General features: G+C 38.2%; 2 protein-coding genes and 1 pseudogene across 5 annotated transcripts; 2 read left to right on the top strand and 1 right to left on the bottom strand.

Moving 5' to 3' along the window:
* Positions 1-6,898: 6,898 nt before the first annotated feature.
* Positions 6,899-8,848, top strand: LOC103431456 (UDP-N-acetylglucosamine transporter UGNT1-like; annotated as a pseudogene).
* Positions 8,849-13,167: 4,319 nt separating this feature from the next.
* Positions 13,168-18,844, top strand: LOC103431457 (U11/U12 small nuclear ribonucleoprotein 25 kDa protein-like). Of its 4 annotated transcripts, XM_070813153.1 has the most exons (6): positions 13,216-13,361; positions 14,114-14,268; positions 14,600-16,473; positions 16,725-16,818; positions 16,953-16,990; positions 18,203-18,844. In XM_070813153.1, the coding sequence occupies exons 3-6, from the start codon at positions 16,281-16,283 to the stop codon at positions 18,229-18,231; spliced, it is 354 nt and encodes a 117-aa protein (XP_070669254.1). In that variant the 5' UTR covers positions 13,216-13,361; positions 14,114-14,268; positions 14,600-16,280; the 3' UTR covers positions 18,232-18,844. The 4 variants fall into 4 exon arrangements, with proteins under 4 accessions (XP_070669255.1, XP_070669254.1, XP_070669253.1 ...); XM_070813154.1 differs by lacking the exon at positions 14,114-14,268 and having other exon boundaries at positions 13,168-13,361; XM_070813152.1 differs by lacking the exons at positions 13,216-13,361; positions 14,114-14,268 and having other exon boundaries at positions 15,194-16,473; positions 16,953-17,052.
* Positions 18,845-20,498: 1,654 nt separating this feature from the next.
* LOC103431458 (serine/threonine-protein kinase PBL34-like) lies at positions 20,499-24,168 on the bottom strand. The gene is made up of 6 exons (XM_008369615.4): positions 23,361-24,168; positions 22,373-22,692; positions 22,125-22,260; positions 21,817-21,950; positions 21,609-21,732; positions 20,499-21,269 (listed from the first exon to the last, which is right to left on the bottom strand). The coding sequence occupies exons 1-6, from the start codon at positions 23,479-23,481 to the stop codon at positions 20,815-20,817; spliced, it is 1,290 nt and encodes a 429-aa protein (XP_008367837.1). The 5' UTR covers positions 23,482-24,168; the 3' UTR covers positions 20,499-20,814.
* Between the last annotated feature and the right edge of the window lie 329 nt (positions 24,169-24,497).

Genomic DNA, 24,497 nt, shown 5'->3' with positions numbered 1-24,497 from the left:
ATTTTCCTTTCTCCTTTTGTAAACGATTTGGCTTGGCTGTCTGTAGCTTCAATCTTGCCCGGATGCCTCTGAAGGGTAATGACTCATTAGCTTTTTACTTGTCCTGCCATTATAAGGTACTTTTGGGCTGATTAGCTGGCTGGTGTACATCACTTGACCTTTAGGTAGGTGAGCAGGTGGCTTGAGTGATCTACGCTTAGTCAGGAAAAAATGCCTCTTCCGCCTTCTGGGCTTCGGCTGAGCCTTGGGCTTCTTGCTTTCCATTCTTTCGTCTGAGTTAACTTCCTTTTGAGCCCAAAGTTCAAGTTTTAACCCAAACAGTGCCCCCTTCAATTAATATTCAGGCTGGAATTCCAGGCACCAATATTAATTGAATATCCAAATGCTTGTATACCTGCTCTCGGAACTTGTGTTTTCTAGACAAGATGAATGCAATCTTGCGTCTCTTGCTCTTCTCACGACCTTTGAGCTATCCTCTGATGTTCCTATAAATTCCGGCTCAAATCTTCATTCTTGAACAAACGACTTAAGCCAAAACTTCTCATGCCCAGCCAACAGATCATTATCAGCCTCTCCCTTTATCACCCTCGGGCGTTTCTATCTAAGTTTTCTTCTAAAAACTAGGACAATGGGCTCCTCAGGATTCACGTGGTGTTTCCTAAAACTCCATTTCTGTGAGAAAAATGATTTTTCATCAAATAACTACCATTTATAACACCTTTGGTCAACACCCCGCTATCCCCAACACCTTTGGTCAAGCAGTTTCCTCATTATGAGCTTGTTTGGAACTTTCACAAGTTTGGTCGAGGGATCGCCATGGTAGTCGCTCTGATAAGTCGGACTTCACCATCATACCTGATGAGGGTTCGCATTAAAGGTCCTCTACCTGGCTCATCTTGGCCGCACAACCCGATCACCTGATCGGGTTTTGTCCATGAAGACACCTAAAAACTGGTCAAGATACCACTGCAACTAAAAGGAATCGAGCATAGCACGTTGGAGCTGAATCTGATGTAAATTTCACCAATTTGTCGAAATGAATAGAACACCATTTTAAGAACTTTTATCTTTCTGCTTTCTTGAATGGTTGATGAACAAATACTGTACTCCGGCACCCCAAAGCCTGCTTTATCTTACTCTTCATCAATATAACAATCCCTAACATCCCATAATGTAGGACAATACCTTTTTAAGAATTTGACATTGATGGGATGTTTCTGCCCATTTCCTTCGATGTCCGCCAAATAGTATCCTCTATTATCTAATACTTGACTAACAATGAAAGGACCTTCCCATGTCGGACTCCATTTCCCAAAACCCCTAAGCTGAGCTCCTAGAGGGAGGACTGTCTTCCATACTAAATCTCATTCTTTGAAAGATTTCAACTTTACCTTCTTGTTATAAGCTCGGGCAACAACTTTTTTTCCTTCCTGAATCTGGTTCAAGGCCTCAATTCGGGCTACATCTAAGTCTTCAATCCCTTGACATATGGCTTCTATATACTTTTCACTATGCAACCCAAATTGATTTTGAATTCTGATAGAACTTACATTGATTTCCATGGGAAAAACCGCATCCTGCCCGAAAGTCAAAGCATAAGGAGTTGTCCCCGTTCCTGCCATCTTGGAGGTTCGGTATGCCCACAAAGTATTCCCCAGCTTTTCATGCCACATTTCTGGACTATCTGTCACCATTCTTTTGATAATGTTTATCAAAATCTTGTTGCTGGCCTCTGCCTGGCCATTTGACTGAGGGTAGTAAGGACTGGATTGAATCATCTTTATTTTGTATTTTTTTTTTGCAAATTCTTCAACTTCTTTTGATATAAAAGATGGCCCACGATCCGTGACTATGGTTTCGGGCACCCCAAACCTATGCAAAATCTTGGTCTCAATAAATTTCTTAACTGCAGCTGAGGTTATGGTCTTTACGACCGGGGCTTCTACCCATTTGGTGAAGTAATCCGTCGCCACAATTATGAAAGTATGCCCCTTGCTAGAGAATGGATAAATCTGCCCGATAAAGTCCATTGCCCATCATCTGAAGGGCCAAGGTTTAACCACTGGATTTAAAGGTACTGAAGGCACATATTGGAGGGGTCCATGCCTTTGACATTCCTCACAACCTTGGGCATAAGACTTGCAATCTTTTTCTACGTTGGGCCAGAAATACCCATACCTCCTAATCAACCACCTCATCTTCGTTCCAGCTTGATATGTCCTACATATCCCTTCATGTACCTCGGCCATTACTCTCATAGATTCCTTTTGGCCTAGACATTTCAATAGTAACCATCCGGAGTTTTCCTTAGTAGGTTCTCCTCCCATAAGACATACTTAGTTGCGTGTTGTCTATTATTCCTGTTTGTGGGTGAAGAATGATCTTTCAAATGATGAATGATAGGCGATATCCAGTCTTCCGTCTTGGTTTCTAGAACCATTACATCTAGACCGAATCTCTTTTCTAGGATAGAATGAAGATTTCTTCTTTGAATTTCGACATCTACTCCATACCTCATTTCCTGGATTGGTATTCCCGGGGCTATTTGTGCCATCTCATTAGCTGCCAGATTAGATTCCCTGGGAACATGATTAACTGATACTTTAGAATCCTAATAGCTCAACAATTGCGTGGCCGCCAAGTAATACCCAGCCATGATGATATGTCTGCACTTGTATTCTCCATTTAGCTGGTTTATTACTAACTTTGAATCACCAAACACTTCTACCTCCGCTGCCCCCAGCTCTATCAAGATCTCCAAGCCAATTATTAAGGCTTTATATTCTGCCTAATTATTGGTATTCCCTTGGTAATATAGGAAGAATGAGTAATAGTGGTGAATCCCTTGGGGATTTATGATGACAATCCCTGCTCCAGAAGCCTTCTGAGTGTAAGAACCATCAAAATATAGCTTCCAATGAGTAATCCAAAGACCAGTTACCATTTTTATTTCTTGTTGGACCCACTATTCTTTGCCCGAGATGCCCTTGCCTAGTGGGATCCAAACACTAGCTACTTCTAGGATCCCCGATATATTGACAATCACATATTGAGACTCTTGGTGCTCTGCTAAGAAGTCAGCAATTGCTTGGCCCTTGACCGCCCTTTGGGGTACATACTGAAAGCTGAACTCTGATAATGCTAGAATCCATTTCCCAATCTTTTCTGTTAGCATTGGTTTTGACAACATATACTTTATCATATCTGTTTTAGCGATGATGTGCACGTGACAAGGTAACATGTAATGCCTCAACTTACTAGCAGTGAAATACATAGCTAGGTACAACTTTTCTATTGGGGAGTATCTTGTTTCTACCTCAGTTAGAATTCTACTGAGGTAGTATACTGCCTGCTCATTTCCACCTTCATTGTTTTGGGCTAGTAAACTTTCGATTGATTTCTCTGAAGCAGAGATATATAGCTTTAAGGGTTTTCCCCTTTGAGGTGGTACCAACACTGATGGAGAAATCAAATAGGCTTTGATGCTGTCAAAAGCCTTTTGGTGTGGTGGTCCCCATTTGAATTTTTCTTTATCTTTCAGTCTCGACAGAGGAGTCAACGGCTGAATCTTGCCCGTTAAATTGGTAATGAATCTTCTTAAGAAATTAATTTTGCCTAGCAGTCTCTGAAGTTGTACTTTATTTGTGGGCGGAGGCGATTCCATTATTGCCCGAGACTTGTTCTTGTCCACTTCTACACCTTTTTTATGAACCAGGAATCCCAAGAAGTTGCCCGCTCTTACTCCAAACGCGCATTTCTTTGGATTCATCTTTAGTTTATGGATCATCATCTTTGTCAAAGCTTATCTGAGGTCTGTCAGATGTTGCTCTTCTGTTTTGGATTTCACCACGATGTCATCGATGTATACCTCCATGTTATGGCCAATCAAATCATGAAAGATGACATTCATCGCCCTTTGGTAGGTTGCACCAACATTCTTGAGCCCGAACGACATGACTAGGTATTCATATGCCCCCACATGACCGGGACATCTAAAAGCTGTTTTGTGTGTATATCTTCTTAGGCCATCTTTATCTGATTATACCCAGCATTTCCATCCATAAAAGATAAGATTTTATGTTTTGCTAGTGCATCTATGGACAGATCAGCCATGGGCATGGGATATTCATCTTTTGGTGTAACGCCATTAATATTTCTGTAATCAACGCAACATCGTACTGCTTTTGTTATGACTTTTAAAACGGGTACAATGTTGGCCAACCACTCTACATATTTGGCAGGTCTAATAAATCCAGTTTTTACTAGTATTTCGATTTCTTCTTTGACCTTTTCTTCTATTTCTTTTGACATCCTTCGTGGTGCTTGCTTAACAGGTTTATATCCCTCTTTGATGGGCATTCTGTGTTCCACCAAGGTTGAATCTAAACCTGGCATCTCAGTATAATGCCAAGCAAAACAATCTTTAAATTCTTGCAGAAGACAGACAATCTTTGCCCGATCATTAGCCTCTAATAAGCCACTTATTTGTATAGATCTTGGATCTCCTTCTGTTCCCAGATCAATAACTTCCAAAGGATCTTGAACTTCTAGTGGTGGCTTGTCAGGTTCTGCACACAAAAATTCGACTAACTCCGGCCTTTCGGGCAAATCATCTGGCCCATCCAAGTCATATATGCACTCGACCATTCATATGGCCACCTCAAATTCTTCTCCACAAAGTTCTTCTCTGCTTTTATCCTGGCTGGTCGAAGTTCCTAGCTGCAATTCCTGCTCTTTTTCCCCAAAGAGCTCCATTTCTTGCTTTCTCTCTCTCCCATACACCAACAGTCTTTTGATCAGGGACATAACTGCCATTACCTGATCATTTCTCTTTTGTTTTGTCATTGATGGTATTGAGGTGTTAGGATAATACAAGGTATATCCCATTCTTCTTTAGTGATGAACATTCCTTATTCTAAGAGCTTCTGGGTCGTCGCCTTGGTAGGGCTGCCGTTCTTATCTGCTCTTGAACATTGCGAAATTCCTACATTGGGATCGTAGAAACTTGCCTCCGTTACATTGGCTGTAGGGAGAAATGGCCGTGATTCGGCCTCTACCATTTCCCAAAAGCCTGGTCCCCCTTCCCTGGCTCATGGTAAACAGCTACTTATTGATGTAAAGTGGAGGGTATGGCGAGACTTTGATGGATCCAGTCCTTTCCGAGTAATGCTTCATAGGTGGAAGTGCAATCCACTACAAAGAATGCCAGCATGATTTGTTTGGACCCCAAGTCCACTTCTAAGAACAATATCCCGTGAGTTTTGGTGATAACGCCCGAAAAGCTCGAAACCGTAAAATCCGTGGGAATGAGATCTTCTACATCTCTCCCCATCTTCTTCATTTGCTTGGCTGGTAGTACGTTAACAGCCGCTCCACCATCAATCAAAACTCTTTTGAAAGACACATCTCCAGATGAGCTGCAACATATATTGGCTAGCAACATGTTTGGGCAACTGAACACCATTTCATCGGTATAGATTCTTAATGGACCATCCTTGAATGTCTTGGATGATTCAGCTTTTCCCAACTCTTTTTCTCCGGCTACTTCAACGCTGACATGGGCCATCATTGGCTCTGCTGTCAAATAATCACCTTTTATAATGGCGGGCTGATTAGGCTCGGCACTAAACATGGCGGATAACACATACGTCATGTTGATATGAAAATTACTAATCTCTGGAAAGTCTTCTTTCTTACTCCCAATTTGGCCCATAAACTCATCTAACCAGGACATCGCATCTTCTGGAAGTAGTGGTTCTGGTGCCCCCTGCTGTTGATTTATGCCCGGATCTGGTATCTGCTTTGGAACTTCGCCAAAAGGATCCACCAATGATATGGAAGGGAGTCTTCTCTCAAGCGAAATAATTCCAAAACAAATAGGCTCTGTCCTCCATCCAGGAGTTGGCATCATTATCATATCTTCTTGAGCTCTCCTCAATATCCTGTGCTTCCTAGGGTGTAGGCTTTGTGGTACATGGTTTCCTTCTCCCTCTGTTTTGTTATTAGCCCTCTCCACCCCTTTTTTAGTCCTCCAGTTAAACTGACTACTTCCCCAGATGATGTTTTTTCACACTTCTGATTCTTGGAGGCTTCAGATGTCACGTGAGTCTTTAAAGAATTCATGTAGGCTTTGTGCTGCCTCTAGACCCTTTTGATCATAAAGACTCCCATTTGTTTGGTGGGTTGTCCATTTTTCCCGACCACGTACCATTTTCGCCCGAGACGGGCAGGGTTACCCTTTTTGACATGATTTGTTATCCTATCATTTCTTTTGACTTCTCTCTCTGCATGGCCATATTGAGGAAGCATTATCTCCCTCTCTTTTGGATTTTTGGCCTCCTTATCTTCCGCCTCCTCAGAAGCTTCGTGATTTCGAAACACTTCTGATAAAGCTCTAGGTTGGGAATCCCCTCCTAACCGCTGAAAAACACTTCAGGAAGTCTCTCTTCCTGCTGTCCGCCTAGCTTTTTCGCGGGCCTCTTTTCTTTCTTCTTCCTCTTTCCTCCTGATTAGCTCATGATCAATGAGGACTCCTGTTGGCGGTATTTCGAGTTCACACTCGCATTGGCATCTACTGCACAGAACCATCCATTTGATTATGGCTACTTTTGGATGTTCGGGCAATTTGATCACCCCTTTTGTGGATTTGTCAGCTGGCATTCCTTCTTCTGTCTCCTTTGCAACCTTTCTTTTTCCCTTCTCAGCCCATGCTAAATTAATCATATTAACTGGGGCCTCTGAAAAGGGATCTACATGCTTGTCTAGCATTGTTTCGACTTGCCCCTAATATGGGCTAGGTGGATTATTTGCCAAGGTCATCTCTTCATATGGCTGGCTAGCCTCCAATTTTTCTCTTTCTTCTTCCTCATTATCTTTCTCCCTGACTAGAGGTAAAGATATGGGAATAGTTGGTTCCATAACCAGGTCTGTTTTCCTTTTGAAGCATGCGGAGGCGTTTTCCAATCTTTGCAACATCTGCAACAAGGTAGTGTGCAAATCTTCAGGTAGCTTTGACATATTTCTTTGGAAATTAGGATTTGATCAAGGGGTCCCACCGAGCGTGCCAAAACTATGTTCGTCTTGAGGAATATCCAGTGGGGACGTTTCCTAGCTAACGAGCACACAACTCCCCGAGAGGTTTGGCGCCAGTTGATATTGTCTGTCAGGCTTCTGCTTATTGGCGGGCTTGTTGGGCAAGGCTGATCGTCTTGCAACTTCCTCTTTTTGTGATTTACAAAGGGTTTGAGTGCTAAAAGGGGAGATTGGAAGATGAGTTTACATGAGGGAATCGATACTACAGTAAGATTTAAACAGTGTAACAGAGCTTTTATAAAGGCTTTTTGGTGAAGGTTGATCTCGAAATGGATGAAGGCTTCGTGCTGACTACAGCTTCGTATGCAAATCTGGCTTAAGCAGAGTTTGTGTATTTGTTTGTTTGATTGAGTGTCCTTGTCTCTGATTTTCCTTTCTTCTTTTATAGAAGATTTGGCTTGGCTGTCTGTAGCTTCAATCTTGCCCGAATGCCTCTGAAGGGTAGTGACTCCTCATCAGCTTTTTACTTGTCCTGCTATTATAAAGTATTTTTGAGCTGATTAGCTGGCTGGTCTACATCACTTGACCTTTAGGTAGGTGAGCAGGTGGCTTGAGTAATCTGCACTTAGTCGGGAAAAGGGCCTCTTCCTCCTTCTGGGCTTCGGCTGAGCCTTGGGCTTCTTGCTTTCCATTCCTTCGTCTGGGCTAACTCCCTTTTGAGCCCAAAGTTCAAGTTTTAACCCAAACAGACACATTTCTTAATGGAATGCATACAAGGACTTCATCAGTGTGGGGATAATTATACTCGGTGCACTTGTTTGCTGGAGCTCGGGATTTGTCATTTGACACCTATAGCTATGGCGTTGTCTTTGTTGCAAACATCTGTACAGCAATATATCTTGCTTCTATAGCTCATGTTGGTAGTATCTTTGTCCTTTTGCTATCTTATGCCTCATTTATTTATGTGAGACTTGAGTACTAGGTATCGTTACTAATACGAAATACGCTTCAATTTTGCAGGTAAATCCAGTGGTCTTAGTACCTTCGGCCTAATGTGGTGTAATGGTTAGAAAAAGTCTTAAACGAAGTTTTATATGTTGACCTTCAGGTTCATTTTGCATGAAAATGTACTCTGGCTTAACTGATATTCTGCGGAAATCTGATTTCTGTATCATAGGAATAATATGTGGACCAATCTCGCTGTTTTGGGCATCAATCAGCGGTGGCCTAGGAGGGATGATAAGCTTCCCGCATCTATTCTCCCCTGGGTTTCAGGTGCTTCCCTTTCATGAGAAAAGTTGTCATTCTAATAGTAGCCAAGATTTTTGCATTTTTAACACTTCACCTACTCTCTCTCTCTCTCTCTCTCTCTCTCTCTCTCCCCTTCATGTTTCATAACTGGCTCGACTACATGTCTATGCCTTTGCCATCAAAGAATTTTTTTTGACATGTGTGAGTTGAACTGGCTTAATTCGAATACTTTGCAGGCTGTGATGCTTCTTTCCTGTGTAATGGCCTGTTCAATAAATTACTGCGTTTTTTTGGAATACCACACTGAATTCAGCTCTCACGCAGACAATTTGTGGTAATTTGAAGGTATGTAATAATCATTACGGACCTTGTGTTATGCTGACCATACAAACATTTCCGGTGCTGTTGATTTTAGACTGTCAAGCCAAGTGGCTTCCGTATGTGGTTGTCACTTTGTAAAAAATCCACTGCTCAAATCAGAGTTTTCTACTGATATGATTCTGTGGCATATTTCCTTCTTCGTTCTGACAAGTTGTTGAAGTTATACTTTTAGTTGCCAATTGCAATATAACTAGTCTAACTTGTTATTCCGCATCATATACGTGCAAGTAGGACTCCAATTGTACTTGATCTTGATTAGAAAAGACGCATTAGAGCCGATGACCCAAATGATACAGGCCGGTACAACAACACCCTGCATTGGTATTCTTTTCTGCATGCTGTTGTCTTCACCAGTCACAGCTGATCCCTGTCCGTGCTATTTTAGGATCTTTTTACTGTCGGACTTGGCTGGTTCCTCTTTGGTGGGCTTCCGTTTGACTTGGCAAGCATAAACTCCCATCTGCCTGTTATTCCAGCAATGCTCATTAATCATTAGACTCAGTACTGACGGTCAATATTTTTCATGTGAACTACCGCCCAACTTTACTTCAAGTTATACGTTGCCGGTCAATCTCTTGGTTTCTTGGGGTCCTGTTTGTATGCGTACTACTGCGAACTCCGAGGGAAATGAGAGGCAAGTGGCTGCATAAAGTCTTCCTTCATGGAGGAGGCGAAGTAGTGCTCCAAGACTGGGAATGGCTGCCTACATCTTGATGGGAAATAAATAATCTTTTTAGCTTAGTCTCAAAAGATTAAAGTTTAAACATGTAGCTCATGTTTGTACGTGTTCCGATTTCGCACAAGTGCCAAAGTTTAGTCTTAATTTTCATTTGGACAGAAGTAGGCCAATGCATTCGGTAACTAGTTAGCAAGTAGCAATTTGCTAATTTTAGTGATATATAATTTAAAGACAGAACTTTTGTTATTGCCTGGGAGAACTTTTAGTTTTTATTTTGAAACAGTGACAAAGCTCTTGTTCTTAAAGTTGCGAGGGGCTTCTGAATTTTTGCAGAGCCTACTACCCACGCTTTGAGAAAGATATTCGGTAGGTTGTCTGACTAGGACAACTTTTACACCTAATAATCAGTAGAGGGAGAGCAACTTATCCAAAATTTTAGATCCCATACTCTTATCCAAAATTTTCTATTGTGTGCTTGTGTCGAGGGAGAACAATTTATATGGAACAAATTTGCTTCCACGTAGCGTTTTGATCAATAATATAATGTCACAAGTGACGTGACATAATTCCATTGAAACGAAATATATCACGATAGTAGTGAACTAATTTCATACAAGTCGTGGAGAGAAGAAGTCTTGGTTGCACAAGGTGACAAGCGAGTTTGCCCTAAATGTCAAGCATGATTGAAACACACCACATGATCAATATCCCTCGTTTCATGCAAACTGGCCTATGACTATGAGACAGATCTTGCACCTTCTCCTCCCCAACTTCGGACCCGAGCTCTCCCTTCAAAACGCCACAGGTCTCAAAATCCATGTTGCTTATGTGGCGCGTCGATTGATCGACCATAAGGCAAACAACTGTTGTTGAAACAACTAGATTAAAGCAAAAGGAAAAGAAAGTTGTAGTGGCGTGTGGGAGGCAAGAAATTATAAAAATAAAAAAAAAAATTAAAAAAGAGAAGAAAAGTAGGTCCAAATATTCTGTGTTTGAAGGAAAAGAAAGAAGAAAAACCTACTGTTTGAAGAAAGTATGTTTGCTTTCGTGATGAATATAAAAAGGCCAACATGGTACCGGTCCCCTCTGCTTAGCCTGAAAGAAATCTCACTTATGAGTCGACCATGGGTGTCTCTTTGTCTACCTCTTTAATCAAAGACTCTCAACAACAAAGGGATCCATTTTTAGACCAGAAATATTCAGCTGACTTCTTGTACATTGTTCATTGTTCATTAATACTATTCAATTATGCATCACATGATCATACTAAAATTTCATAAGTACATACTCTGGATACAATTGAAACACGTACTCAATACAAATACTTAGAAATACCATCATCATGATGAGTTTTTTTTTTTTTTTTGTTAGACACCATGATGAGTTATTGAGTGACATATATTAATTAAAGAATTCTTAAGTGTGGACGACCAGACTACGTGACCTTCCAACCACACACAAAACATCCTACTTTGAGTACTGTCTTGTATTTGGTGACAACCCCTTGTGTTTGGCACCATTTCATGGATATCTTACACTATTTGAATGGTCTAATAGACTATCTCATGATCATCTCCAACTGTTCGTACTTAGTACGTGTTTATACCCAATTAATTAGCTAAGACTAGGAAAAGCCAAAGTGGAGACATAGCTGCAGGCGTAAAATCCCATTGCTTTTGACCTCCTCTCAGTCTTAGTCGTCTAACAAAGAGAAAGACCTAGGATCTGGTGTAAGTAGTGAGATGAGAAAGGGAAATTGAATGGTTTAAGGCGTGGGGGAAATCTGTTTGGGTAGTGGCACGCGAACTTATCGCCCCAAATAATGAGAGGTGTGAGAGAGAGAGAAAGACTTTCTAGTAAGAGAGTGGGGAGGGGAGGTCTTTTGCTCATCCCAAAAGCTTCAAAGAGAAGAAGAGGGAGGGGGAAGGCAGGTGGCCCTTAAAATAAAGGGAAATGTGGATGGTGAAGGGAAAAGGGAAGACAAAACCAAGGAAAGTGTCGGGCAGTGGAGGCCCAAGGCAGGGCTTCTTTAGCGCCGGTGTCCCCGCTCTGGGTTGCTGCCTATTCCTCCAATTTGCTGAATTAAATTCATCACTCATCACTTTGAGTGTGTGTAAGTGCATTGTTGCATTTGAATTTGCATGCTAATCAATTAATTAATTAAACAAATTTACTAAAACTGTGTGTCTGTCTTTGTTTTTGTGTACGTGAGTGTGTGTGTGAAAGATAGCAACTTTGTACGTACTACCCCTCCCTCCATTCCGAATTCTTTGTTCTTTTTAGACAAATCACTTCGCTGACATTCTGCACTTCTGTTCCCAAGATTCCCTCTCTCTCTCTCTCTCTCTCTCTCTCTCTCTCTCTCTCAAGAGTACTACTGCACACACAAGGCACTGAATGCATCTTCTCTTTTGACTCATCTTTTAATTTCTATATATACCTATGCATTCTTTATACTTATTTGGGCACTACCAAGTGCCACTTTGGTTTAACTTACAGTTTGCATAATAATAGGAGAGGGAGGTCTATAGTGCTAGCTTAGCTAGTGTTCTTCTAACCCACTTAAAAACCCTACCCAACATTTTGTTTCTACCCTACGAGAGCCATACTTTCATGGACAAGGATTGTCTGTCCTCCACTTCCGGTGCCCTCCCCGTGCCTTCTTGTTTGTATGGTCACGGTTAAGCCACGTCAACATTTTATATTACTATTCATTTTTGTCTTATTATATCTATAAAAAAACAATATAAAATGTTGACGTGGCTTAACCGTGACTACACAAAATAGGAGGGCACGGGAAGGGCACCAGAAATGGAGGGCAGACAATCCTTGTCCCTTGAATATATATCAACCACAAATTTTCTAATTATCATTCTTGGTTACACGCACCCGATCAAACAAAATTGGCATGCATTAAGGCCATAATTTTTTTAGGCAAGGGACTTTCAAAGTTTCAAAGAACTTTATTTAATTATTGAATTTGCACCACAAATGATAGTAATAATGAATTGCTTAAGTACTGCAAAGTTAATGTTCAAACAGTACTACAAATGTTACTATAAGTACACTAAGCAAAGGAATTCAAGACGTGTCATTCTATAGTTTTCATAAATGTATTGCATTTAGTTATTTTGGAACTACAAAATTTCTCGTCGAAACATGGTATAACATATAATTTGAAACTTTGCATGATATACAATTGGTATATCATCATCATATACTGACGCAGTGACAGAAAAGAGAGATGAAAGTAGGACAAGGATTTTCTGCCCTCCACTTCCGGTGTCATTCCTGTGCCCTCCTGTTTTGTGTGGTCATAGTTAAGCCACGTCAACATTTTATATTGTTTTTTTTATAGATATAATAAGACAAAAATGAATATTAATATAAAATGTTGACATGGCTTAACCATGACCACACAAATAGGAGGACACCGAAAGTGGAGGGCAGACAATCCTTGTCCAACCCATTTTGCAGTCGGTTTGTTTCGAAACTAAAGAAAAAAAAGGTTATACATATATATATATATATATATATGTATTATGTATGTGTATATATATATTACATATAAGCCAAGCATCTTATTCTTAGGTTAATTAATTAATCATCGAAGAAAAGCATGACATACTAATTAAATTGCAAAGGGTGGGGGTCTAGAATTTGGATAAAATATTGTAGAAAGAGAGGTACAATCAAAAGGAGCTGTTTGGGTTTTTTGGTAGGAGAATATTTCAGGTGCACGCGCAGGGGAAGTTGTTTGATTTTATTTGAGTACAAACTAAGCATGACAAACCCTAAAGTAAGCGTTGCTCCCCATTCACATCATTCCACTCACCTTCTTCTTCTTCTCCCCCTTCCCATCCTCTCATCCCGAGGTAAACCTACCAGTATACATTCTCATCCCTCTCCCATCCCTTCCCTCTCACCTCTCACCTCTGACCTCTGAGCTCTCTCTCTCTCTCTCTCTCTCTCTCTCTCACACACACACACACCCAGATAGCTGTTTCTTTTGTTACAGGTATGGCACACACATGTTAATCTCTTCGGTGAACTAGCTCAAAAACTCTGCATTTGGTTGTTTTGACGACTGTTTAACCTAAATCCATAACCCTATAGTGCGTGTATATATCCACATATACATATATAGCTAAGATATCATGCACGGCTCTTTCTAGAAGATATCCCATCTGTGCTATATAATTGTAATCTCATTTTTGTTCTCATGTATATGTTTCTTATTGCTGCATGTAATGTTTGTTTCATGCATATTTTAAAATCCCACTTCAATAATTATCGATTTTTTTATATATTCATTATTTCCTATAGTGGAGTATAAAATGTTATTGCCCTATGCATTTGTCTCGATGGTGCTAATTGGATGCAAGTTATTAATATTTTGAAATCCCACAAATCCACTTCCACAATTCTGGCCCCAATTCGACACCCTACAATCCACTATATACCTTGACCTTCCACCCCACCAAACGAGCAGCCACCTTAATTAGTTTAATTTTACTCCACAGGAAATAACCTAAAAAATATTCTCTAATCATTCTTCTTTAATTTGATTGTAAATCTTAGCGTAGTCAAGTTGGTTAGAATAAATGTGTGTTACCTCCTTCACATTTAAGATCAAATCTCTTTCTATAGTTTAGACTTTAGAGTGAATTAAAATATTGCTTTGTAAAACAAAAATGAATTTGGTTCGATGGATCCGACATGGGACCATATTTGGTATTCTTTATTCAAGTACTTTTGCCCCTTTTTTAGGTAAGTGGTAGCAGCTAGCCGGGCTAAAAAGGCAAAAAGACCGCTACAAACTCTTTAGTTTTGCCCACATTTTTTCAACATCTAGACGTGCTTTCGGGTTTCACGGTGAAAGAACATCTGCTTTTATGCTAGCTAGCTCTATCTTCTTTCTAATGGTATGGATATTAATTATATGCATGTTTGAGAAGTAGCAGAGAGCTAAGCGATGTTGGTGAGGTTCAATCCGAAGACAGATTTGCACATTCCCGCCCGCGTAAATTGATCTCAGATTGAGCCGCGCCAATATCACTTTCTTAATTATTTGTTGCTTATTCGTAACTGCTTTTCCTCTCTAAGCTCATCATGTTTTTATTAACTAATTTAGGGTTTTTGAGCTAGCTGCCTGGACTAATTTATGTGACTTGTTGCATGATATCGCATGGTTTACTGTTAATATCTACCGAATGTATACTTCTGTTAGTTAGTTTTGTCTTTCTTTATCAACAGAAGAAGAGTGGAAATTCAAACTTGGGATAAGCAGGAGAGCTAATCGACCGATGATCTCCTTCTCGATCTAGAGAGATCGGACACAGATATGCAATCTTCCTCCCTCTCTCTTGTGATTGTTGGTTTTTGGTTCGAATATCTGGTTTTACTTTTGATCGATCGACATAGTACTGTACTTTAAACGTCAACTGTAGTATTCCTTTTTCATGTATACTTAGTGACAGTTTATACTATCGTACTCCTTTCATGTACATGTTCGTAACTTGCATTCTTTGAACAAAAATTAACTAGTCATATATAGAATAGAAGTCAATTTTTTTAGAGTTCATCAAGTGTATACTGTTAAGAATGAATCTCACGTTTATGGGAGGAGGAGTCTTGCATGAGCTTATAAGTAAGTTGGGCTATTACCAATTGGTTTTATGGTTGAACCTCAACTTTCTTTATGGTATTAGAGCAAGTGGTCCCATGTGTGAAGCTCAACGATCATAGTGATACACGTCATCCCGCTTGTGTTGTCCATGTGTTAGGCTTGAAAATTCGCCACACGTAAGGGGCCGTGTTGAGAATGAATCACACATAGATGAGAGGGACATTGCATGGGCTTATAAGTAATTGGCTATTCCCCATATTTCTAATTGGTTTTACGGTGAAACCCCAACTTTCTTCGAAAACTTCCCATTGTAACTAATAATATCATATGTAGAACAATTCCTTTTTTTTAAGACACGGGAGAGCTATGGAGTCATCAAAATTAATTGTAAAAACAACATGAAGAACTTTTGTTTTTCATATCCTATATATATTTCTTGAGCATTGTAAGTCAATATAACCAATTTTCCTCCCAAACTAAGGCCAACATATCACGTGTTAAAATTTCTCTTTATTGACTTCTCCTTAAAAGCATAAAACACCGATTGACTAAAATCCTAATGTTAAAAATATTTTGTGACCTCAAACAAGTTACCCATTTTTATCCCTTCTTATGGCCACGTAAGGTCCGGATGAGATAAAGCAAATTAAGTCCTATATATAAGTAGAAACTTTGCCTTCAATGGAGAGATAATTAAGGAATGAGGCTAATTAATTTGTTTGTGGCAGCCATTCAAATTAAGAATGAAACGTACTTTTAGCATCTTTAAAAAAAAATAACGTGTAAAAGAAATGAAGAAACTGTTGATTTTTGATTTATTGAGTTGAGTTTTTCTTCTGTTTTTTGACGCTTCTGCTTATCTTTATACGCGTTGACATTAATCTAACAATTTTCTTTCTGTATTTTTGTTATTTGACCAACCATTTTAGTTAGAGCCACATTTGCAACCACCCCCACCCATATGTTTAGCTTTTAGAGTAAATTCTGACCATTAAACTAACCCTTTGTTTTCCTTTTTGCTGTTTTTGGTTTAGATTATTACTTATGGCCCAGAAATATAGCCGAGCATGTAGGGTTTAGAAATTGATGGATGTACCACCTATTAATTTGCGTACTTTATTCATGGTTATGAAATATTTAGGCACCTAAAATCTTGTGTTTCCAGTCAGAGCAGTTAATTTGACTCGTTGAAAACACTTTCGGTTTCTGATATATTTCTATTAGCTAACTCCATCAAACACTCCCAAAATCTCAGGGCCGGTTGTTGAGGCTGAGGAAATTTTAGTTTCTTGAGTTTGGTTTGTGTGCATGCGCATGAAAATGGACGTGGGTATTTGTGAACAAGAGTTGGCGACGAATGCCACCGCATGCAGCCTGTTTCCGGCATCACTATCTCCACGGAGACTTCTCAGCGGCAGCGGTCGGAAGAACAATGCTTACCGAAAGCTGCCCCAGGAGCCGCTTAAGCTTTTTGTCATCAAATTGGATGGCTCTAGCTTTGGTATGTAAATTTAATACATGTATCGCTGCTTCATGCTTTTTTTACGTACATACATATAATTAAATAAAAACTAATGAAAATAGTTTGAAAACTTTAAGTTTTAACAATAAGGCCAAAATAAAAGACAAAGTAAATAGTACCATGATTGACTTTTTAGTGTAAAAATATGATTTTTCGTTAAAGTGAATAGAACTGTGAGATTTTCATTAAAGTTACCTATTAATGAATTTTCTTCTTCTTAATGGAGGCAGAGATTCAAGTTTCGATGACAGCCACGGTGGCCGAACTGAAAGAGGCAGTGAAGGATGTTTTCAGTCAGTCGCCGATGCATGAAATGATTTCATGGTACGTATAAATACAAGCTTTGCATGGATTTGGTTTGTTTTGAAAGTAATTAGAAGGTATATATTTTGTACCATTTATTAAATATTTAGACCAGAAAAAATGTGATTCAAATAACTATTAAAATTTCTGAACAGGTCACATGTGTGGGGTAATTTTTGCTTATGCTATAAAGGTCAGAAGCTACTCGATTACAAAGCATTAATCCGACTTTTTGGAATCAAAGATGGCGATAAGGTTGCCTAGCTATATATTATTGATATGGATACCTTCAAACTTCTGCGCTGAATTTTGAGAAAGAAAAAATTAGTATCTCTAGTTATTAATGATCATTAATTAAAATCTTATTAGTTTTCAAATTTTGATTCAAATTCTTAGCATTAATGTAATAATGAATTTACATATTAGTTACATAATTTTTCAAAATAAAAATTAATAATTGATTTAGAATTTTAATAGGCACTTACACCTTTATTAAACTCCTAACTAACTTTCAATTCAAAACATTTCCAAAATAAATAAAAAATTTGAATAAGTTTGTACCCATTAGCTTTTTTAAAATATGTTTTCAATTTTTTAATCTCATATGTACCCATTCATGTAATTTTTTTCAAATTTTTTATCTTAAAATGTACTCATTCTTAAATATACCAATTTGTTATATGTAAAATGTATCATTTTTTTTATATAAAATCTATTCAATTTTTTTCTAATCCATTTTTAAACTTATATGGGTACATTCTTTTTTCTTTGATTTGAGAATGTATCCATGTCAAGTTTAATCGAAGAAATTTACTAATGTTATTAAGCCTAACATCAATTTTTTTTTTTTTGTGGTTTTGAAGAATGTACCCATGTTTTGGTACAATAATTTTTTGGTTAATTTTGATGAATATACCCATGTTTATATATACACACACACAATAGTATAATTTATATTCTAAATTTTTTAATCCCACAAATTATGGTTTTTATTTAAAATCTCATTAATATAAACAACTATAAATTTCAATTTTAATTTAAAAAACATAGTAACATACATAAAAATAAATTATCACATTAAACAAGAACTTCAATAAAAAATTAAAAAACCAACAAGGTTTCAGTCAAAGAATATTCACAACTATGGACCGCATCCAAAATCTCCCTTTGAGAAATTAGTCAAAATGATTAAATTTTCAAATCTTAATTGCCGAAGTGATCAATTTCGATTTATCATCACTATCCGATTGTTATGCCATCAATATTTGATTGTTGAGTCGTTGATATTTGATCGATATGTTTTCAGTATTTGATTTTGATCAATTCAACAACTGAGATTTGATTTTTGATTAATTTGACTGCCAAGATTTAAGTATATATTGTAATTTTACTGTAAAATGTGCAGATATTTTTTGTTCAACATGCTTCAATTAAGTATGAGCGGGAAAAGCGACGGATAGGGTTGTGGAGGAAAAGGATATGTGACATCCCTGCTTATGAACAGCTAGTGAAGTTGTGATGATGATGATTGATGAATGACAATTACACATGAATAATTTGCATGCATGCAATATTAGGGTTTGTGGATGAATTCTTCCACTTGAGAAATCTGATTCTTTCATGTGTTGATTAATTTGATTAGGCATATGTACGTTGTTTATAGTTGTAGCAAGAAACACACAGAATTTGTTCGTTAAAATCAGTGTACAATGCAATGAAACTAACACACAGCAGAAAATTGTAAAATTGTGAATATTTCATGGATTGATTACTTACGAAAACCGAAAACGAGGATAGTACGTAGATCTTCAGATGATCAGCTTCAATTTGGGATCCGATTCTGCGGAGAGCATATACACTTACAGGAAGGTGCAGCATGGTTAAGATTTAAGAGGATAGCAGGATGCATGAAGACCAGGTCTTGATGTATATAGAAAGGGTAGTAAATCAAGATCTTCAGGATTATATCTGTCTTGCTCTGTATGTTTACCGCAAGTTTCAATAAATTTTAATGAAAGAAAGAATAAAAAAGCTCAAATTTTCAAGAGTTTTTTTAGTGTTATTGTCATGCCATGTGGTATTATCAGTGTTTTAAAAACCGTGTCTTAAGATGTGTTTAGACAGTTTCAGAGGCGGGGCGATTATGAAAACACCTCTGTACAGTGAAAGTAGACTTAAATTTGACTAGATATGGTCAAGACATGCCTAGGCAATTGAGGCGTTCGATTGGGTATCTTTTTATTTAAAAATTGTCGAAATCTGAAGGAAAAAAAATAATGAAAATCTGAAAGTTTTTTAGTTGCTGAGCCGGCTGTCCTTCGAAAAAGATGAAGAAGATGGCTGTTTCGATTGGGTTTTTTTTTTTTATGATTTTTCGTTTTCTTTGTATTTTTTTTCTCCTTTTTAAACTGACCCACTTTTGCTGATGGTTATTACCTTAGCATATTCCCCCTGACATTAAACTTTTTAGTTTTAACTTTTAATATTATTTTATGTGTAATACTAGGGAGATTAAATTGCCAAATTAAATTTGCAAATTAAATGATGTCACCAATAAAAAATAAGCATGTTAATCAATACTTAATAATAATCAAATCATCAACAACCACATCACTTAAATTACAAAATTTAGTTTATAGATCTCAAAAAACTGAAAATAAGACATTTCAATAACAGTATCGTGTATCCTTATATTATTCTTTCCTTATATAAGGGTGATTGGCCAGCAAAAAAAAAGATAAACATCTTTTTGTTTTATTATTTCTTTTGTAACGTTATATATTTTTTTTCCTTGAAAAGCGTTTTATTATCATTGTTTTCTCTTTTAAGATTCTACGTATCCTACCAAAATTATATATAATATTTATGTATAAAAATTTAGGTCCCGTAAAGCTGTCTCATGCCTCAAGTTTTCGCTAAGCGGAACTATTCATGAAATGTCTCATCTACACCTTCGCTTTTTAAAACATTAAATATTACAAATTTATTCATATTATAATACACGAATCTACTTATACATGTACTAATAACATTGCGTGACAGTGACCACCCCAGTAAAAAAATTCTCCAAACTTTCGGTAATTGTTGACAAGCTATGAGTGTGGTCGTCATCTTTGTTCATTTCTGGTATTTGACTTAAAGAGAGAATTAAAGAACATATACCAGGTGAGATTTAAGAACCAGCCAACTTGCGAAATGCTTATGTCATAGAAAGTTATGCGCAGAATAAAGACATGCCGCTTTGCATCTTAATTTGTGGACTCATGGAAAGTATGTGATCAGGTGCTGAACTTTGCAGGAAACATGCTGATGCTGCTAGCTAGCTTGCTTATTCTTTAGGTAGGCATGACCTAAAATTTTAACTGATGATTTATTCGTTTTACACGAAAACTACGGGGACTAGAAGCGTGGTTTGGCCTGATATGCACAGGATAAACTCAACGGAGTTCCTAAATCGAACGAAGCTTTAAGCAACAGAATCTGCAGGACTGGAAAGAAAAACAGATGGAAACGAAAGTGCAGTTTTTTTTTTTTTTTTTTAACAAACATCTTATTTAGAGAGAGAGTGAGCTTAACCTCACAATAGACTAGCGATAATGTGGTTCAAATTTACCTTTGACAAGAACTAAATTTAAGACTTCTCACTTACAAAGTGATGAAGAATACCATTAGAACAAAAGTGCAGTTTTAGATAATAAAAATTTCATCGAAGTGACTGACATTAATTAGCTGCAAATAATAATCTCAGAAAGGAGAGGTTTATCTAATTACAAGATATATATAAATGTGTCTCAAATGAAACATAGGCGTGACGAACAATGATTCCAAAATATCAAATGTGCGCTCTCGAATGCAAGGGTACTTGAAAGAAAACGGATCTCATGCATCTTTCCTAGCCTCTTCCACTTCTTTGGCTCGAAGATTTCATACACAACCGTTTTAACAAAGGCGACCTTTGTTTCATTCAATTGTGTGTCGAGTCTGCAGTAGAGGAAAGGGGTTGACCGCGCGCAACAATCATCTGCGTTGCTGCTTGCCAGTATTTAACGGAGAATCTCTGACGCTCTTAGACTGGCTGTAGGTGAGCTGGTGAGTTCCGTCAGGTTTCTTCTTTCGCCTTCCTTGTTGAGATAAACGAGAATGATGAGATAAGATGGCGAGGTCATTGAGATCCTGCAACGGAATAAGAACCCTCACGACTTCATCCATTGTAGGGCGGGATTTTGGGTCCCTACTAAGGCAACTGTAAGCCAATTGTGAGACCTTCTGGACCCCTTTAATGGAGTAGTTCAATTCCAAGCGTGGATCCACTAGAAGGGAAAGCTTTCGCTTGTCAGCTAAATGTGGCCGAGCCCATGCCACAAGGTTTTGTTCTCCGCTAGGGCGTTTCTTATCCATGGATCTTCTTCCTGTTAAAATCTCAAGTAAAACTACACCAAAGCTGTACACATCACTTTTAGATGTCAAGTGTCCTGCGAAAACGAAGGGAACACAAATTGTACTAGTTAGACCTCCGATTTCTTATGAAACAAGAAACACAATACAGAGATTTGAGTTAATTATTTCTGGATCAATAGGATTGAATAAGAAAAGAAGTTCACATAGCTAAAGCTCATTTGGACATTCATAATTTTCTGAGTGCTCTGCTCTTAAGGTTCGACTCTCTTATCTTTGAATGTAAAACATATACAACATACATGATCTTCAGCTATCGGTCTTCTTGAACTTCTAATCATTACATAAGGATTGTACTGTATCTAAAATTCCAAATATCTCGAAAAAATTTGAACCATCTGTTATGACTTTCTTACCTGTCATCACATACTCTGGAGCAGCATAGCCATATGTTCCAACAACCCTAGTAGAAACATGTGTTTTGTCTCCCTGAGGCCCGGCTTTCGCCAAACCGAAATCTGAAAGCTTTGCATTGTATTCCTATAAAGAAAACCCAACTTGTTGAATCCCTTAAGCAAAAGAATCAGCATTTTTAACCAGCAAAATAAAAGGTACACAACATACTGAATCGAGCAAAATGTTTGATGTCTTAAAATCTCTATAAATGACAGGTTCTGGACCGTTGTGGAGAAATGCCAACCCTTTTGCTGCACCAAGTGCAATCTTAATCCTATTCGACCACGGTAGAGGTATAGTCCCTTCAAAAAAATTTGAACGATCAGCAACCATATCATACAATAGTATTTGCAGATCATTATGGAGAAAGGTCGGATTAAAGATATGAATTTAACCATCCAAAATGCATCCCATTTGAAGAGATTTAACAAAGATGACAAGGATGAACAGGCAACAAAACATTCACATTCACTCACTCCTGAAAAGATGATTTTCAAGACTCCCGCGGGTCATAAATTCGTAAACAAGTAACCTCTGATCATCTTCGATGCAGTATCCGATAAGCTTTACAAGATTAGAGTGGTGGAGCTGCCCGAGAAAGTCAACCTCAGCCTGCATCGAAAAAATAATTCACATGTCAATTTCCAACATTTAAGTGCTCCAAGAACAATCCTTTTTTATCAACAATAATTTACTAACCCAAGGCAGATATAGTTTTACTAACCACCCATTCTCTATGGCCTTGGAGACCATCTGGCTTTAAGCTTTTAACTGCCACTGTAATCCCTGACCCGGGTTTCGCTGGCCCTGTCCCATTTTCCTCTATCCACCCTTTGAACACGTATCCAAATCCGCCTTCCCCAAGAATGCTATCCGGCCTGAAGTTCCCCGTTGCTGATTTTAGCTCCTGAAAAGTGAACTGGAGCAACTGGCGAACCGGCTTCTCATCCGAAGGCGGTGGATTAGGAGCATCAGAGGATAGTTGGGCTTCATTTGGAGGCAAGAGGTCTCTATTGCTGGCATTAAGATATCTGGTCTCTGTAGCTGTAAGTTGTAGTGACAGAAGGACTATTAGCCACAGAATATGAACATACATTTTCTACAGAAACTAAAACGTTTGATTCATTCGTGCATGGAATGAAAATGGGAGTGTGAAAATCAATCCCGGGCAGAAAGCCCGAAAACTCAAATTTTGCGGATATTTGTGAAATTAATGAGACATCGAGCGACGGGAAAGATATTGACCAAAAAAAAAAGGTGACATGAAGGTCTTTGTCCACTTCACAAAGATCATCAACCAAGGAACATAATTAATGCACCAAGGCAACAAGTAGCGATTCATGAACTCGAGACCTCGGATGCAGGGATGATTTGCTTTTAACCAACTGAGCTACAAGCGACTTGCTCGTCAGATATTGAATTAGAGTGAAAGAAAAAGAAAAAGATTGCATTTTTGGTGGCTAGAGCTCAGGATAGTGATCTGGGAGAGAAATCAGCACAACCCAAGTTTGAGATCTGGACTACAAATCACATACACATCTTGATTTCTTTCATACAACAACAATAAAATTTAAATTTTTGTAAGAAAAAATGGGGTAACTTCATTAATCTTTTAAGATTCATAGATTTTAAGAAAAACCCATGTGGTAATTGAAATTTCAAAAGTAAAACATAAGCTGGATATCTTGTAAGAAGAAGATGTACAGATATACCTGCATCATAAACAAGACTAGTACGAGGGATAGTGTTGGCAGAGTCTTTGGAAGCAGAGGATTTGCAGGTACCGCTAACGCCGCGTTTAAGGACAGCCCAGCAACCGCACTGGTTGTCCATGGATGCTTAGAGGTGTTAGCTTTTATGGGTTGTCAGCATAATTGCATGGGATGTGAGGGAATAACAGAGAGAGATTTACCATGCTTTTATGCTTGAGTGTAAAAAACAGAGGAGAGAGAGAAAGAGAGGAGTGTGGAGAAGAAGAGAGGAGGAGAGAGAGGAATTTTGTGATGGAGGTGGTGGTGTTTCTGCTGCTGTTGGAGATTGCAGGCATCATCATCGCCATCATCGCAGTGTGTACAAAAAGAACTTTTTTGCCACCACCTTTTGTGTGGGGGATGGGTCCGATGCGAACGCCTCTCTCTCAACCTTTCTTTCTCACTATAGATAATTACCTAAAATTACCTAAATTTTTTAAATAAGAGTAAGAATTGCTTTAGCAGAAGCATATCAGTTAAGTCAGTTGATCAAGATAAGATACGTGCTTATTAAATTGAACTCAAGAATAAGTGTAGGCCAGCCCTAAATGCTATTAATGAACCATATGAAAGTTTAGAAACTTTTTTTAGGTTAATAAATAAGGCGTATGAAATTCAGATGCATCAGTCGTTAAAAGGTGTATGCATGAATAAAAAGAAATGTAATAGATGTGTCTTTTGAGAGATCAGCGCATTAGTAGTATCACATGATGACGTGAGAATCACACTAAAAATTTTCGATATTAAAGAAAACATTGTGTTTTTATGTAAGTAATATGCATTATAAGTTGTTTCTATTAATGTTAGAATGAATTCTTGCTAATTGTGATATTGTTGGGTCAAAGCTAATACGAAGGCAGTCAAGAGCATATTTGAGTGCAATCCCATCACACTCTCTCTCCCTCTCTCAAATGGCATTGTAAATATATTCCTATATGATTTTGGGTGGGAATTAGATGGCTTATCATAGGTTGGTTATTTATTATTTATTATTTTAATTTCTTGAGGGGCCCCTTCTAAAGGGGGGGGGAAAGAAAGAGTGCTTGGTGAGTGGTCATTTCATCAACCAACCATGAAACAAAATTGTATTCTATGATG

This window comes from Malus domestica, chromosome 15 (assembly GCF_042453785.1).
Source record: "Malus domestica chromosome 15, GDT2T_hap1".
In the NCBI taxonomy this organism is placed as follows: Eukaryota; Viridiplantae; Streptophyta; class Magnoliopsida; order Rosales; family Rosaceae; genus Malus; species Malus domestica.
This window is presented reverse-complemented; position numbering and strand designations above follow the sequence as displayed.